This window comes from Vipera ursinii, assembly GCF_947247035.1.
Source record: "Vipera ursinii genome assembly, chromosome: 6".
NCBI lineage: Eukaryota > Metazoa > Chordata > Lepidosauria > Squamata > Viperidae > Vipera > Vipera ursinii.
Window position 1 is genome coordinate 77,345,224 of NC_139515.1, and position 16,957 is coordinate 77,362,180.

A 16,957-nucleotide genomic window follows, 5' to 3' on the forward strand; every position below is an offset into this window, starting at 1 on the left:
CAGCATTCGGAAGGGAGGAACTGAAATAGATTTTGTCCAGGATGTGAGGGGGCTGTAGATATTTCCTAATAGGTGAGTGCCATTGGATAGCCCTCACGTCAGTCCTTGGTATCTCCAGTTTAAAAAAGACCTGTGACTTTAGAACAGTGTTTCTCAACCTTGGCAAATTTAAGAGGCATGGACTTCAATTCCCAGAATTCTCCAGCCAGCCATGGTTGGCTGGGGAATTCTGGGAGGTGAAGTCAAGCCCTCTTAAAGTTGCCAAGCTGGAGAAATATTTTGTTAGAAAGCTATTGAGAGTCAATGTGGCTAACATTAATGTAGATGGACAGAGGGCTTGATTTTGCATAGACCAGACCAGTTTCCTATCCAAGCAGCAATAATTGTACTGATAGTTAAAAATATGAGAGGCTTTCCTAGAATGTGTAAATAGAACTGCTGGTAGCCTGCAAATATTGTTAGCAAAGGCATCCAGACAGCGTTAAAATAGTGTCAGGGGAATAAACTTCCAAGGAAATGTTAGCTTCCTTTTCCTGTTTTTGAAGAATGCCATATGAATAGGGATACTGAACTCAAATATTTTTTGTCAGTCTTTGAAAGTTTTCAGCTTTCAGCTTTCATTTTCATTGTAAAGAGCCATTGGAGGAAACCCTGCTCTGGCTGATGCTTGTGTTCGTTGCAACGGAAAACTTGGTTCGAAAGATAATGCATTCCTTTAATAACATGTTTCTTTATTTAAGCTTTCAACGGCAAACAGTATTCCTGAGCATATAGTATATTGGCATGAATTTTGCTTTTTGCATGGCTGAGATTATATACAGCTAAATTATGTTACATAATCTTTGGTCTCCATCTTTCTTGAGTCTTGGAGATAGGAACGTAGTGTGAGCTGAAGAAATACTAACCAGAAACAATCCAACTCTTTTCTACTCCCAACCCAATTTGTTTCCAAACAACAAACTCTGATTGTATCAATATGCATGATTCAGCACCCTACATTTTATTATATTGCTCCATCCATCACAGGATTCAGAAGGAATGGGAAATTATTGTTTTCTAGGGTCAGGTGAGACTCTGAGGTTTTTAGTTGCTGATTCCTACTTCAAAAGAGTAGAGTAGATCTGGTTCGTATGAGAACACGTTGGATTATAGCTATGGTCCCTGTTATGGTCAAATCTAAGTTTTCTCATGTAAACTCAGATGTGAGAACAAATTCTGTATGAGTAGTTCTCAATTTACAATAGTTTGTTTAGTAACTGTTTGAAGTAACAACAGCACTAAAAAAAGTGACTTTTGACAGTTTTTCACACTTACAACTGTTGCAGCATCCCCATGGTCATGTGATCAAAATTCAAACGCTTGGTAACTGACTCATATTTATGACGGTTGCAAGTGTCCTAGGCTGATGTGATATCCCTTTTGCAACCTTCTGCACAAGCAAAATCAATGGGGAAGCCAGATTCACTTAACAACCAGGTTACTAATTTAACAACTACAATGATTCACTTAACAATTGTGGCAAGAAAGGTCATAAAACAGGGCAAAACTCACGTAATAAATGTTTTACTTAACAGCAGAAATTTTGGGCTCAATTGTGGTCATAAGTTGAGGACTACCCGTATTTATGTTCAGTGAAATTTCAATGCCCATTTTTCTTTTTCTTTTTTGGTGGAAGCTCAGAATATCATATATATTTTTTAAAAAAAACCCTACTGATTTCATAAGTAAAGTATCATCTTCTGTCTTTAATTAACTCTGTTAATAATTCCCAGAACCTTATAGCATGCATGGTGGTATTTAATTAAATCAGAGGAGACATGATTTGAACAAGACTTTAGTTTCACTTTGAAAGTTATTAAATAAACTGATATGGTTTTGTTCCTTTAAGGTTCCTGGTAGCATCGGGTTAAATTTTAATCATGTGCAGCTAGTCAAATAGTGGCCCCTTCCCAAAAATCCTGAAAATAATAGTAAGATATTAAAAAAGAGATGCTATGTAAGATTATATCTAAAGGCTTTAACCTGGCAGATATTTGAACAGAATACAATTTTCACCCAACTGAAAAGGTAAATATCAGCTCGTTAAATGGACTTCAGGGACTAGTTTAGTGTATTAGCCATGTGCTAACCATCTATTGGGGCATTGTGTGGGAATGGCTAGAATTTTATGGGATAATCACTGCAGCTGCTTATCATTCTGTTTTTCAAACTGTTTGCCCCCATTGCACCTTTCCCATCTTTGAGGGCTGTAAAGAATGTTTATACATCTGCTACATACTATTTATGCACTGCACAGAATTCTGGAAACAGTTTAATATCACTCCTGAAAGTATAACCAGAGGTTTCAATCAATCTGAGTCCTTTCTTAGTATCGCCAAGGCTCTTGACTGCTTTTTCCTATTTCAACTTGGAGTATTGCAAAAGTTTAGGATGAATCATCTCTTTTTAGTGTCTGATTCATTAAGCTTTCCTGAGCCAGTGGGAACATTTGGCATTTTAACAGCATGTCTTGGATACTCACCGAAAATGGCTGCCGGAGGGATTTGCCCACTCAAAAATGGCTCCCACAGTGGGCGTGGCCAATCACAAAGCAACTATTTACCTAAGGACAAGCTTGGCAAGCCTGCCATCTTCCACCATTTCTAACCTTATCCTTCAGGAGACTCACTATCAATCTTCAGTTCACCCTTCCTTGTTGTTGCTTTTCTGGGCATGTGGGCAGACTCTTCTTTTTATTTTTGGAGAACACTTGGGATATTAGATGGACTGCAAAGGCTTTGTAGGAAATGATTCTTGAGTTTGGTTCTTTGCTTTGCAATAAGTCAGCTTTATTTTAAATTTTGTTTAGGGTTAAAATCCAAAAATTAGTGGACATTCAGGAAGCTGTCTGCAGAAATATTGTTGCCTAGGTTCACACATCCAGGATCCCGGTTCAGTTAGATACAAGAAATCCATTTCCTAATGATGTTCCCTTACATGTTTGTACTGCAGGAGGAAAAGACTGCAGTAACGTAGAAATATATCCTAATCTGATAGAAGAGAATATTTGTAGCTCAGGGTTAAACTGTGAGGTCCTTGGTGCTCTCTGAGTTTAGTAGTTTTCTTGCAGGTGTTTCATTACCAAACTGGGTAACATCATCAGTGCTAGTAAGGGTGTAGGGCAGGGATCTTCAAACTTGGCCCTTTTATGACTTATGGACTTCAACTCCCAGAATTCCTCAGCCAGGCACGCTGGCTGAGGAATTCTGGGAGTTGAAGTCCACAAGTCATAAAAGGGCCAAGTTTGAAGACCCCTGGTGTAGGGTTTGTCCTCATTTTATTGACAGGCTTGCTCTGTCAATGTTGGTGGGAGTGGACTTGGCGATTCTATGACAACCTAATTATTTCACTTATCTCATTATCTAGGATTTGTTTTTAAAATAAAATTCTTTATTGGTTGATAACAAATATGTTCTCTTTGCAACCTGATATTTAGAAGCTTGTGATGAAACCAAAGAACAACAGATATATTGCTCTTGTTGCACATATATTTGTGTATATTTTCTAACATACCCATTTTTATATTTATTTTTCTTTTGTGTTGCACTTTTTTCATGGATTTTGTTCCAGGGTAAACTTGTGTATTTTTGCGTAATATAGTCAAATACGCATAATTTCTGTGTACTGTCCCTTACTGTATGCTTTCTGTGATAAGAGCTGTGTAATTCAGATTCAGTTCCAAAAAGCATGGGGGACATAGTCTTTAAGCCAGCCATAGTTTTCCTGAGATCTCATGCCAGTTCACCATCCCAGAGATAAAAACAGCTGCTCGCTTTAAAGAGACGCAAACAGGTTTTCCATTTGCATGCTCGTGAGCTGCAAAGCAGCTTTTCAGAATTATTATTATTATTATGGTTGGTTGCAGTCAGCCAGAGGTTCAGATTGGATTTGGCATTTTAACTACTTATTGAGTCCTTTCAAAGGATCTGGGGTAGGCAGATGTTGTTGTTTGATGGTGTTAAAGGTATCATTGCAAGATGTGGCCTGTCCCAAGTAAAACTGCTTTTTGCAATTGACTAATGGTGATTTTATCGATGCCAATGGAGTTCAAGTGGCGCCTAGATGTTTTGAGATTGCATCCAAGGCTTCTATTACTATTGGTACTGTCTTTGCTTTCTTTTGTCATAGTCATTGTGATTCTGTTGGTGGCTCTTTGTGTTTTGTGATTTTCTCCAGTTCTCTTTCTTCTATTATGCCGTATTGCAAAATCCACTATCCAGACTTTTTTTGGCCTTTCTTATAGACAGTTGTTTTAAGTCTGGGATGTTATGTGACAGATGCCTGTCTGTTTGAATTCTAAAGCCCCAGAGCACTTTATCTTCTTCATTTTATATTATTTTGTCTGTTGTGTGGTTTCAATAGGTCTTGCTTGCAGATATTCCAATGCACCATTGTTCTACTTTGTCATGCAGTTGTTTGTGGTCAGTCTGTGCAATCTTCTTGCAGCAGCAAACTAGGTGGTCCATTGTTTCTTCAACTACTTTGCAAAAGTGGTATTTGCTGTCTGTTGCTGTGTTCTCAATTCTGGCTTATTATGCATTTGTTCTTAAGTTTTGGTCTTGTGTAGTCATAATTAGCCCCTCTGTCTTTAATTATTAATAATATTGGGCTGAGAGAGAAGAACTGGCCCAACGTCACCCATCTAGCTTCCTTGCCTAAGGGAGACCTAGAACTCCCAGTCTCCTGCTTTCTAGATCAGCACCAGTACCTCTATTCCAGGGATCTTCAAACTTGGCCTCAGCTCCCAGAATTCCTCAGCCATCGTGCCTGGCTGAGGAATTCTGGGAACTGAAGTCCACAAGTCGTAAAAGGCCCACGTTTGAAGACCCCTGCTCTATACTAAACTGGCTCCAAACCAAACTGCCACGGGGCTATAGTTTGTATATGCATGTTTGATATATGAGCCATGTTGCAGAATTCTCAAAAATACAATTTTGGGCAGGCCTGCTTATTTGTGAGGTCTAAAATTGATTATCCATGTCTTAAAGTTAAGAAAGGTCTAAAATTCTCAGGAACTCATGTCTGATCCTTAGCCAGCTTTTTTAAGGCTTTGTGGCTGGGGCAGAATGGGCTGTGCTTGTGTTATTTGACTGTGGTGTAATTTCCTGCAGTGCACCGCAGAGCCACACTTCACATGGTATGCTGCTCCTTTGAGGCATTCAAATACCTTTTTCAGTGAGTTTTAAGAGTGTGTGTGGGGGGGTATTTTTTCTCTCCCTCCTCCACCCTTCATCTTTAGGTCATATCCATCTTTCAGAGTCTTTACAGCAGGGGTCTTCAAACTTGGCAACTTTTAAGACTTGTGGACTTTCCTCAGCTGGCTAAGGAATTCTGGGGGTTGAAGTCCACTAGTCTTAAAGTTGCCAAGTTTGAAGACCCCTGCTTTCGAGATTAACGCTCTGTATATTTCTAATGTTTTACCGCTTTGTTTAATATTTCTAGATTTAAACTGGTAGCTTGTTTGATGGTATCTATCAATGTGATGGCCACAGTGTGGATTTTGCAAATGGTTCAGGGTCTATTTGGCTGCCCAGTTCAACAAAAAGAGACTGGATTCTGACTGGCATGATTAAGATTTCATTTTACATTTTGTTCTATTCTCATTACCTCCTTTCTTTCAAAACTGAAAACTTCTTCATAGAAATGGCATCTTCCTTCAGAAGAAAGGACTCACGCGCATTGTACATTAGAAGCCTCATTCCCTGGTGGTGTCCATGTAAAACTGGTATATTTTTTGCTTTTTTGAGAACTTTGTAAGAAAAACAGACAAATGAATCCACTCAAATAGCCTATGGTATTTATATTGGAGTCCTTCCTGTAGCTCTGTTTCAGACATACATAGGCTGGCAGCTGGATACTTTTGCTAGTTGGTCAGCCAAGAACTGGATGTTATGGCAGACGTACGACTGTCGCCAAAACCATCAATGCAATGTCTCATTCTTTGCTCCTTTATAATTTCAAATAACATCAAATGCAGTTCATTGGTTTTTAGCCCAATTTTCCTCCAAGGAGCTCAAGGCAAGCTATATGATCTACTCCCATTTTATTTTTCCTCCTAGACTGGGCTATGAGAGAAAAAGTTCAACTGGTAAACTTCATCACCAAGTAGGAATATGTACTGGCTCCACTCTTCCAGTCTTAATCTGGTATAGGTGAAGGATTCGCAGTGCCTGTTGGGGGAGTAAAAAGAGGGATCAGCCTAGAATCTCTACGTAGCCATAAGCAGCTAACTTCAACAGCCCCCCACCCTTGAATTCCATGGAAACGTATCCAACTACAAGCAGGTGGTAGAAGCACGGTGGCTCCAGTATTTGGGATGCTGGGCAGGAGGACAACTAGCCTGTGTTCAAGACCCGACAGCTACGGTTGGGCAGGGTTGAGCTCCTGTCCTTGACTCCATCTCCTGTGGGGACATGAAAGGAGCCTCCAACTGGATGTCCCCAGGGCAACAGTGATGTCATTGGCTAATCCTTTCAACCCAGAAGCACCTTGGTGCTTTTGACACAAGTGCAAAAGTAGCAGGTGCTAACCCCATAGTTGAGAAGATTCCTATGCATAGCCTGTTTAGCAATAAATTATTTCAACTGGAAGTTCATGTGTGGACCTGGTCTTTCACTCCTGACGTCTGGTGGTCTAAGGCAGTGTTTCTTAATCTCAGCAATTTCAATTCCCAGAATTCCCCAGCTAGCATGCTGGGAGTTGAAGTCCACACATTTTTAAGTGGCTGAGATTGAAAAACACTCTTCTAAGGCATATTACATCAAGCTAGCCTCCAGTTATATTGCATTGCCGCTCCCATGATTCCCAGCTGCACAACATATTTTGAAAGTGCTAGGGTGGGGATTCTGTTTAGCCATTCAGGTTCTGGATTCACCTGATGTGAAATTAGCAACCCTTGCAAATGATACCATGCTGACATACCATATGTTACATATCAAAAGAGATTATGGGCAAGAGATAAAAGAGAACCATTTTCATTGCTTCTGTTGTTATGGCTCAATCCAGCCTGAAGATTCAGCCATCTGTACTTGTGGCTTTCAAACTTGTCATTCCATGTACGATGTCCTTATATTTGTTACAAGAACAACTGTGATTGTTTTACAGGGTTTACAAGATGAATTTCTGTACAATATGGGAGATAAAAACCTTTACCTAATCGGTCATGAAATCCTATTAAAATAGCCTTAAATCAATGCAAAAATACTGCTCACAGTTCCATCAAATGAAGTAGTAGAATTACATATGTGTTTAAATACATCCTCTAGAACAGCTTTGCTGGCTGGGGAATTCTGGGAGTTGACATCCACAGATCTTCAAGTTGCCAAGGTTGAGAAACAGTGCTCTAGAAAATCCTTAGAAATGCATGCTTTTAGATAATTTCCATAATAGCATTATAAACACTTAAAAATACCAACCACCAAAGTGTGCTAAAAATACCACTCCCAAATACCATCAGAGGGAAAGCTTTTACAAATGAAAATACTTTGATAGGAAAACCGGACAGGCTGGGGTCCAACTGTAAATGGGAATATGGCATGTGGCTGGCTTGTTGGTACAATAAGGGCATTTTCACATACAGTTCTTTGCAGTGCTCCAGAAGTCGCTTTTCAGTTGTGTGACTGTAAAACTGAAGCCAGCAAAATTGGAAGCAACAATTTTTAACCCAGACAGCATCATTATGTAAACATTGAACAGATGTCCCTGAGTTTCAAGGTTGGGAAAAGTCTCATGGATGCAAAAATGCAGGAGGAGAAGGCCTAGCTTTAAATCCTGGGCCAATATTGAGAATGTTGAGGCACTGTTCTTCCCTTGCAGTGTTCACGTTACACAGAGTTGTGGGTAACTATTTTTTCATTCAAGAAGCTTCTTCAGTTCTGTCTGAATGGTGGAGAATGCCTGCAAGGAATATAAATCCTTATATTCTCCACCATTCAGTCAGAACTGAAGAAGCTTCTTCGATGAAAGCAAAATGTCTTCAAGGAGAAACAAAGAAAGTCCAGTTGCCTTTTAGAAAAGCATCTTTGGGATGATCAGAGCATTATCCATGTTCCTTGAAGAATATATGGATGGAAGCATACCAAATTTAGTTTCTAAATTCAGGCCTAAGTCAAGTCCATCTATCTATTGTATCTTCAGTTTTCCATTCCAATTGAATCTTGTTTAAATGGCAACATGTTCTGCAGCCTAAACTGGATAATTCTTTATTATTTTTGTCTAACGCTTTGACTTACCTCCTGGCAAATTTTCAATTCTGGCTTATTTCAGGCTGCCTCATTTGACTCCTATCTGAAACCATTGAAGAGCAGATGAGCAAAAAGACATCGCACTTTTCTTCCTAGAAGCATCTTCCAGTGTTGTTCCTCCAAACTGTTGAATATGCTTTTGAAAAAAAAAAAGTTTTGTTTTCTTCTAGTATGCTGACTAGATTCCTCACTTGAAAACTGGAGACTCAAAATGCTTTCCATTACCTTACTGAAGATTGTTTGGGGTGAAAGAAGGGCACATCCTGTTGAGCTGCTTTTAAAGCCAGTTCTTAGAGCAATGTTTACAACCTTTAAGATTTTTTTTTTAATTCCATTTATATCCCGCCCTTCTCCGAAGACTCAGGGCGGCTTACAAGCTTAGCAGTAGCCTTCATTCTATGTATATGCCTGCTTATTAGGGCTTTTTCACACACACCCCAAGCGGCATTATTACAAAGTCAGCTTATTGCCCCCAACAATCTGGGTCCTCATTTTACCTACCTCGGAAGGATGGAAGGCTGAGTCAACCTTGAGCCTGGTGGGACTCGAACCTGCACTAATTGCAGGCAGCTGGTGTTACTTAAGGAGGCATTAGCCCACTGCTCCACCAAGGCTCTTGGTTTGTGGAGTTCAGTTCCCAAATTCCTCAGCCAAAATGGTAGTAGTTGAAGGATTCTGGGATTTGAAGTCCACATATCTTAAAGTGGCTGAAGCTGGACGTATATTGATCTAGGAGCTTTTGTGCCCTGCAACATTCAGCTGCTTGACTCCTGCATGTAAATCAGCTTGATTTCATCTTCATCCATTTTGGCCATAGTGCTACCTGTTGCTCTGACTGCGCAGTGCTTACCACATCTCCAAATAATGAGTTCCCTACTTCTTCCCTCCTCTAACTGTGTTAGAAAAGCAAACACCAGTCCCTTCCCCCCCCCTGATGATTTTTTTTAGAGGATCTGTACTTTCTATTGATTAGATCTTTGGTATAAGCTGCACTCTCTTGACTTCTCATGCATGATTTTAGTGTATCCACTGGTATACTGGTAAGAGAAAAAACAGAAAGGAAATGCAATTTTATCATCCTTCCCCTGAGTTGAACTAAGGCAGGAACTTGGCAGAACTCTTGTCAATTTCGCTGAGTTTTTAAAAAAAAAGATAAAAGAAAAAGGAAAGGAAATGATGAAGTGTCACAGTCTCATCAATGAGCTTGCTGGAAAAAAATGAACGAGAAAGAACTTTCACCATTTCAGCATGAACTCTGGAAAAACCTGCTATTTGACGGTTCCATTGGTGAAACGAAGACTGAAAGGCAAACATAACTTGTAGATGTGGAGGATTGTGGAGGATGGCAACCCTTAGGAGGTGCTGCTCCTGCCACACAATGCGATTGCTAATTGGAATGGAGGTCTATTGTAAAATTGAGCACCATAAGACTTGGACAATGCTGTTGGTGCCAGCAGAAGGCAGGAAAATTACTTTGGATATCTAGGAGGGAAGGACAGGTGGAAGCTGTCCTCCTGATGAATGGTAGAGGACAGAGTTGTCCATTTCTACCCCTGAGAAACAGTAGTCCATATTTCATCCTGGGCAACCTGCTTCAGATCATAACTGCCTTTCCACTAGGGGGGAATAATGCTCATACTTATTTGTTGCCCATGGATTTTCAGCAGTGATGGTGAACCCATGACAGGTGTCTCAGTGGTGACATGACATGGTATTTTGAGTGATACACCAGCATTCATCAATATCCAACAACTACTCTTGAAAGCATGCCTCATTCTCACATGATTTTCAGAGGTCGCGCAGGCCTCATGAGACAGGGCTTGGCTCTTGCACGGCCTCTGAAGCCTATGAAAAATGAGTTTGTTTTACTTGTATTTCATTTTTGTAATTATTTGCTGTTTATATAATATACAACACCACACATGATTGGACTGTGTTTATTTAAAAATAAATATGTAAATAATTCTTTTTTGTGGGGGTGGTGTCACTCCAGCAGAGTCAAGTTAGGCATTTTCTCAATTTTGGGCTCGCTGAGCCCAAAAGGTTTGCCATCACTTGATGAAGCCTCTCAGTTGGGCCACACGGACTGGGGAATTGTTTTCAAAAGAAAATCAGGCTAGTATTTTTGGTTGTTGTTATTGTTTTAAATTTTAAGTGGCCTATTATTCTAATAAACATCTTTTTCAGTGACTTATTTGTCTGCTGACTAACTTTTTTTGTGTTTATCTATGTTTGCGGGGGGGGGGGGTTGATTTCCCCCCCTAGTTATTCCCCCTAGTTATTCTATTCAGTATTTGTAATACTGCATTTTGGCTGACACAATGTAAAAAAGATGTGGAGACTCTAGAAAGGGTACAGAGAAGAGCAACAAAGATGATTAGGGGATTGGAGGCTAAAACATAAAGAACGGTTGCAGGAATTGAATACGTCTAGTTTAAATAAAAGAAGGACTAGGGGTGAACTGATAGCAGTCTTCTAATATCTAAGAGATTCCCACAAAGAAGAGAGGGTCAACCGATTCTCCAAAGCACCTGAAGGCAGGACAAGAAGAAATGGATGGAAACTAATCAAGGAGAGAAGCAACCTAGAACTAAGGAGAAATTTCCTGACGGTTAAAACAATTAACGACTTGCCCCTAGAAGTTGTGGGTGCTCCAACATTGGAGATTTTAAAGAAGAGATTGGACAACCATTTGTCTGAAATGGTATAGGGTTTCCTGTTTGAAGAGCGGGTTGGATTAGAAGACCTCCAAGGTCCTTTCCAACTTTGTTATAGGTCCCCCACACCGGAGACCGAGACTCCAACTGTTTGGTTTTGATAGCTAAGAACATTGGGAATTGTAGTCCCCACAAATTTGGTGTGCATGAAGCATGGAAGATTGGCAGGTTCTCCAAAAGGGGGTTAGACTAGAAGACTTCCAAGATTCCTTCCAACTGTTATTCTGTTTCATGGTATAATTTAAACAGATTTGTTGCAAAATATACCTGTCAACTATAAATGGCTTTTTAGGGTTGAAAGAGGATTATGGAGAAGTTTTATAAACACATGTTCAAATCTCTGCATTTTCTCCTTTAATTATGAAACCCTGAAAAAGTAATTTAATCCCAAGGACTATAGAGATTCCATTGTGCATACTTGGTATACATTTGCCATCTTCCATAGTAGTCAAACTACCCAGGAAATCTTTTATAGAGGCCATCTTTCTTTTTATCAGCTTGATAAAATATTGTTTCCCTTTCTTGCTGGTTTTTTGCATCCCTTCCTGCATTCCTGACTGAGAAGTTACTTGCAGAAATACGGTTGTCTCATCAGGCTTTGATCTGCAGCAGAGAGAAGGAATTCATATCATATCTTGTTACCCTGTGATTATAATGGACCTAACAAGGTGAAGTATGAGGAATATTCTGCTTCAGAGATTGTTAGAGAAGTGGGCTAAGAGTCATCCACCAGAGTTCTTTATGGTTGCATGTTCTGGGAGAAAGCAGAGGTTTTTAGAAGTAATGAGTACATTATAATTCAAATGAAACTTATCTCAATACAGTATTTGGGGTTCTGACAGATGTTCACTCTTCATAAGGGAATATCTGCCTCATCATGCTTATGCCTCAGTTCTACACTCTGAGTAATTGATAAGCATAAAATCCTTTTAAAAAAAGAATCTAAACAAGAGTGACATGATACGTAAAAGGAGTAGTAGTAAATAAGAAAAAAAATCTTTAAAACCTTGGTAGTCAGAGGTAGGACCTGGCAGTAGGAAGGAGAAACGATTTAAGGAATACAACTTTCTGGATTCCAAGGAAAGACCTCTCACCTCCAATGGTGAGAGAGGTCTGGCTTTGAGACCCCCCCCCTCCACATGATTGTGGCAGGAGACCTAGAATCGTGGGGGAGGACCTAGAAGTGTCTGCAGGGTATGGTCCAAGATGTCAAGATGGCAGTTGCAACAGTGTTATTGTGTTATCAAAGCTTCGTCTGTTTTTTATGAACTTACCTTTTGTGGATCTACTTCCTCAAGAGGGAAGGGAAGGTTGCTGACAAATATGGAGCAGTGGTAGAGATGAATGGCTGACTCAGGAGCACCAATAGCAGCTTTGCTTTCCCCTTGTCCATGCAGCTCCTCTTGCAACTCTGTGTGATCAGATCTGCTGAAGTAGAGGGACAAGGGGAAGCCTGGGGCTTCATGCCCTTGTGGTCTTCAAGGTAACCTTCTTTCCGGCCTTCAGTAGGTGTGCATCCTTGCTCCAGAGGGATCGTTCAGTGGTTTGATACCATAAAAATTCCAGTTCTGTAGTTGCTGCATCTAGCTTGATCTGCTGAAGAGGCACATGGGAAACATTCTCTTCAAATAACCTGAAACAATAGGGAGATTCATCTGCTGATATGGTGGAATGTAGTCCAGATTTGCAGTGGGGAGAGGCTCTTTCCCAGAGAGCAAAGAGACAACTTATTTATTTATTTATTTTATTCGATTTATATACTGCCCTTTTCCCGAAGGACTCAGGGCGGTTTACAGGGCAAATTAAAAAAGAAATACAATATACAGATTAAAATACAATTAAATTAATAGCCCCACTTTAAAATTGAATTTAAAACCTTAAAAACCCCTCAGTCTAGGCCAGCCAGCTATGCAGGAAGAGAGAGAAGCCCCCCCCCCACAATTCGCAGGGTATATCTAATATTTTTGCATATAGGTGTTTTAGTCTGGCAAGATTCCTGTCTATAGGTAAGCAACAATAAACCACTGTAAAATAACTCTTTCTATCATTCTTGGTTCTTTGGGCCTGACAGCTATATAAATATTGGAATTCACTATATTGGGATTTAAAGACCCATTGAATAAACTTAGATTGAACTGGAGATGGAATCCTAAATATGCCTGCAATTGCGTTGTGTACTAATAGCATCTTAAAGATCGTACTATTTCCTTCCTCTGCTTACTAAACAAACAAAGTACTCAGATCTGGTTCTTCCTGGTGCCCCAGTAAATTTCCCCATAAAGGCAACCATTAAGGCCCGTCCCTCTTTGTGAAGGTTGTTAGTCATCAAGACATCGTAGGTTTCCCAGACCTGGTGGTCTGTTGACACATTTAGACTACAGTTTCCAGAAGAAATGTAGAAAGTATGTTATCTAGGAATTATGGGAGATACAATTCTAGCACATCTGGAAGGAGATAGGTTTGAGAAGACAGCTATAAAGGATTTCCTGTTCCAGTCAATTTTATGTGAGTGTAAAGCAGCCTTCTCCACTGGCAATGCTGGCTGTAAATTCTGCGAGATCCACTCTGAATACATCTGGTGAGCAGCAGAGAGAATCATAAACACAGATTTCTAGATCTGTAAGAAAATGCAAGTTCCTTGCGGCAGCCCTAGCTTTTCTGGGCAGTGAGGAGTTAATATTATTTTTTAAACAATGAACAGATGTTAATGTCATTATGGTGGATTTTTAACAACAAACACATTTCTTTTTCCTGCAGGATACCAATAATTTTGGGGAGCTTTTGACAAATAAGTGGTGTTTTCTGAGAAAGGCTATATTAGACGGGGAAAAAAGAGGCGGATAGGGAACTCAGAGTCTTTGAAATTAGGCAATCATTTCTAAAAGTGATTTTGTATACTGATCTTGTATATTTGATTCTTGCTTCTCCAAATCTTCAGTGTACGTTTCTGCATTGCTGGAAAAATTAAACTGCTTTATTAAAAGAGTGAAATAATCAAACAAAGCTTTGTTTTTAAAACAGCGTTTGGTCTTAGAGAGATAGTTATGTGGTAAGATCCCCCTCACTTCAGATATGTACTGTGATTCATTTTGGATCTTTGTCTTCTTAGGGCTTGAACTGTTCTTGGGGCATGAAACATAGAATTGCTTTGTGAAGCTATGCACCGAATATTTCCATTTCTTATAAGAAGAAATTTTGTAAAGGACAGAACTGGTTCATTAGATTTATTTTAAAATGTGGGATTCAGTGTCATAATACTGACCATGGTAGCCTTATGGGTCACCTTCATGAGTTGGAGATTGGAGAGAGAGAGTTTTGCAGTGGCTCTGGGCATCCCTAAGTAGGAAGTTCCCGTTAGTATTATTGCGGGGAGAGGTTGAGCCCTTGAATACTCGAGTGTGGAGGAATCTCCCCATTATTTTCAATCTTTATATGATGCCTTTGTGGAAGGTCATCTGTTAATTTTGAAAGCAGGAATCATCAATATGCTGATGATAGCCAGATTTACAACTGTATCCAAAGGCCAAGTTCATACTATGGTGGAAGGCTTGGCCTGGTGCTTATGAGCCCTGAAGAACTGGATGAGAAAGAACATCTCAGATTGACGCTGTCAATTGCTGTTGATACAGAAATCTTCTGCATTCATAAGCGTTCCATCAATTGCTCTTGATGGAGCTGGTGGTGTTGCTTCTGAAGGAGCAATTAGCAATCTGAAGGGTCTCCTGCTTTGGCTGATTTACCAGGTGTGGTTCTTTGTGGACAAGGAGGAGTTGGAAGCAGTGACTTATTACCTTGTCATCTGATTAGATTACTGCAATTGGCTATCCAACACCCCCCACCCCACCCCCAAGTGAACAGGGCAAGGTCTTATTGAAGTTCCTTCACTTTGGAATATTCTGTGACCCTGGAAGTCAGGAAGATCAAAGCTATCCTTGTTTGAAGGGCTTTCAGAATGTAGGGTCTTCTATAGTGGACAGCAGCATTTGTGATCTTTTTATTTTGATTTTATCAGATGCATTGTGTTTTATATTTTCTATGCCATGATTTTAAGCCACCTAGAACCTGGTAAGTAAGTAGCATGAAAAGATTTCTGCATAAATAAATAATATCCACATGCCCAGATTTATGTAAAGTGAATTCCAGTTAGACATGTCAATGTGCTGTTTGTGTTTGAATCCTTGATGGAATACTGCTAGTGTGATTCCTCTCATTCATTCAAACCCATTGGAATCGTGAAAATATATGCTTGATACTATCATCTTTGATTGAAATTTCAGGGAATGAATACAGGACTTAATTCAAGATCTTCCTTGCTCCTTATTAGGTGTTTGGTGATATGTTTGGTGATAAGAGCCTTGGTGGAGCAGTAGGCTAATGCCTCCTTAAGTAACACCAGCTGCCTGCAATTAGTGCAGTTTCGAGTCCCACCAGGCTCAAGGTTGACTCAGCCTTCCATACTTCCGAGGTAGGTAAAATGAGGACCCAGATTGTTGGGGGCAATTAAGCTGACTTTGTAATAATGCCGCTGGGGTGTGTGTGAAAGCCAATAAGCAGGCATATACATAGAATGAAGGCTATTGCTAAGCTTGTAAGCCGCCCTGAGTCTTTGGAGAAGGGCGGGATATAAATGGAATTAAAATTAAAAAAATATATGTCATCACCCTTGGGAGCATCAACCACCTGACTACCACATACTTTTAGTTCAGTGTAGGTAGGCATCTCTATTCAATTGTGATGTCAGGAGCATGTAACACCCTTGATAGGTCTCAGTCTTCTGACTTCACAATTTCCAATTGTATTTTTAAGAATCCCAATCACACAGATTGATGTGTTTCATTAATGCAACCATGGTTCATGAGACAGTCAGAATAACAGAGTTGGAAGGGACCTTGGAGGTCTGCTTGTCCAATCCTCTGTTCAGGCAAGAACCCCTATACCATTTCAGACAAATGGTTGTCCAATCTCTTCTTAAAAACCTCAAGTGTGGGAGCACCCACAACTTTTGGAGGCAAGTCGTTCCACTGATTAATTGTTCTCCCTGTCAGGAAATTTCTCCTTATTTCTACATTGATTGTCTCCTTGATTACTTTCCATCCATTGTTTCTTGTCCTGCCTTCAGGTGCTTTGGAGAATAATAAATCCACAAATGTTAAGGACTTTTTTTTTGTTGTTCTTGGCTGTTGCTCTGAAATACAGTTCTTGCTACATATGCTGCCTTCCTTGGAGGGCATCTCTTGCTGCAAGCAGCTATTTCTATTTGTAGGTAAACAAACACCTTTGTATTGAGTTTCACATTCCAGCTGCTCAGTCCTCACTGCAATGCAACTGAACTGAAGCAAGCCTATATCTGCTTACTTGTGACATCATGGCTAAGTAGATGGGGGGGGGGGGGGAAACCTTGTCCCGTCTAGCTCTGTGCTTGCAGAGAATGGGCTTGAGTATTGTCAATGGGGCTCTATTCGAGAGAATACAGTAAAGGTAGGGTGGGAGTGGGGGTTTAGGATCATATGATCTTACTGCTGAGGGTGTATGTGGGTGGAGGAGGAGGAGGGGGAGGAGGAGTATTCAGGATCGAGAGACCGTGGATCGAAGGCACCGTTGTCGCTGCCCTCCGATCCACCCCAAGGATCACTCCAGAGGAGTTTGCAGGCAGGGTGGTGAGAACACAATTGGCCAATTTATTCTTCAGCTGCCAGAAGGCAAATATATCTTATATATCTATATCTATATTGGTTACCTCCTTCAGTTCTCTAGCCTATTTCAGCAGCTCCTGTCTCTCGGAAGCTGTCAACCAGAGCACTCATTCCTCTGTTCCAGGCATGATCAGCGGAGCGTTCTGTAGGACCAATGTATCAAGTCTTTCCAAGTGAGTTTGCTGACTTATTTTGGGAGGTGGTGTTGGCGCTGCGGGGTGGGTACGTGTGTGCCTGGCTTCAAACTCTTCAAACTGCGGGGGTT

At 40.3% G+C, this 16,957-nt stretch overlaps 1 protein-coding gene across 9 annotated transcripts in view; it reads left to right on the forward strand.

Moving 5' to 3' along the window:
• CALD1 (caldesmon 1) overlaps positions 1 to 16,957 on the forward strand; it is a 223,128-nt gene that overhangs the window by 135,140 nt on the left and 71,031 nt on the right. Inside the window, exons 1-2 of one of the 9 annotated variants that reach the window (XM_083365293.1) lie at positions 16,586 to 16,656; positions 16,817 to 16,865. The exons of the other annotated variants lie outside the window; for them this stretch is intronic. Of the exons in view, the coding sequence (XP_083221419.1) occupies positions 16,819 to 16,865 (47 nt within the window). The 5' untranslated portion in view covers positions 16,586 to 16,656; positions 16,817 to 16,818. Of the gene's footprint in view, positions 1 to 16,585; positions 16,657 to 16,816; positions 16,866 to 16,957 lie in introns of those variants that run through there. 9 annotated transcript variants of the gene reach the window in all.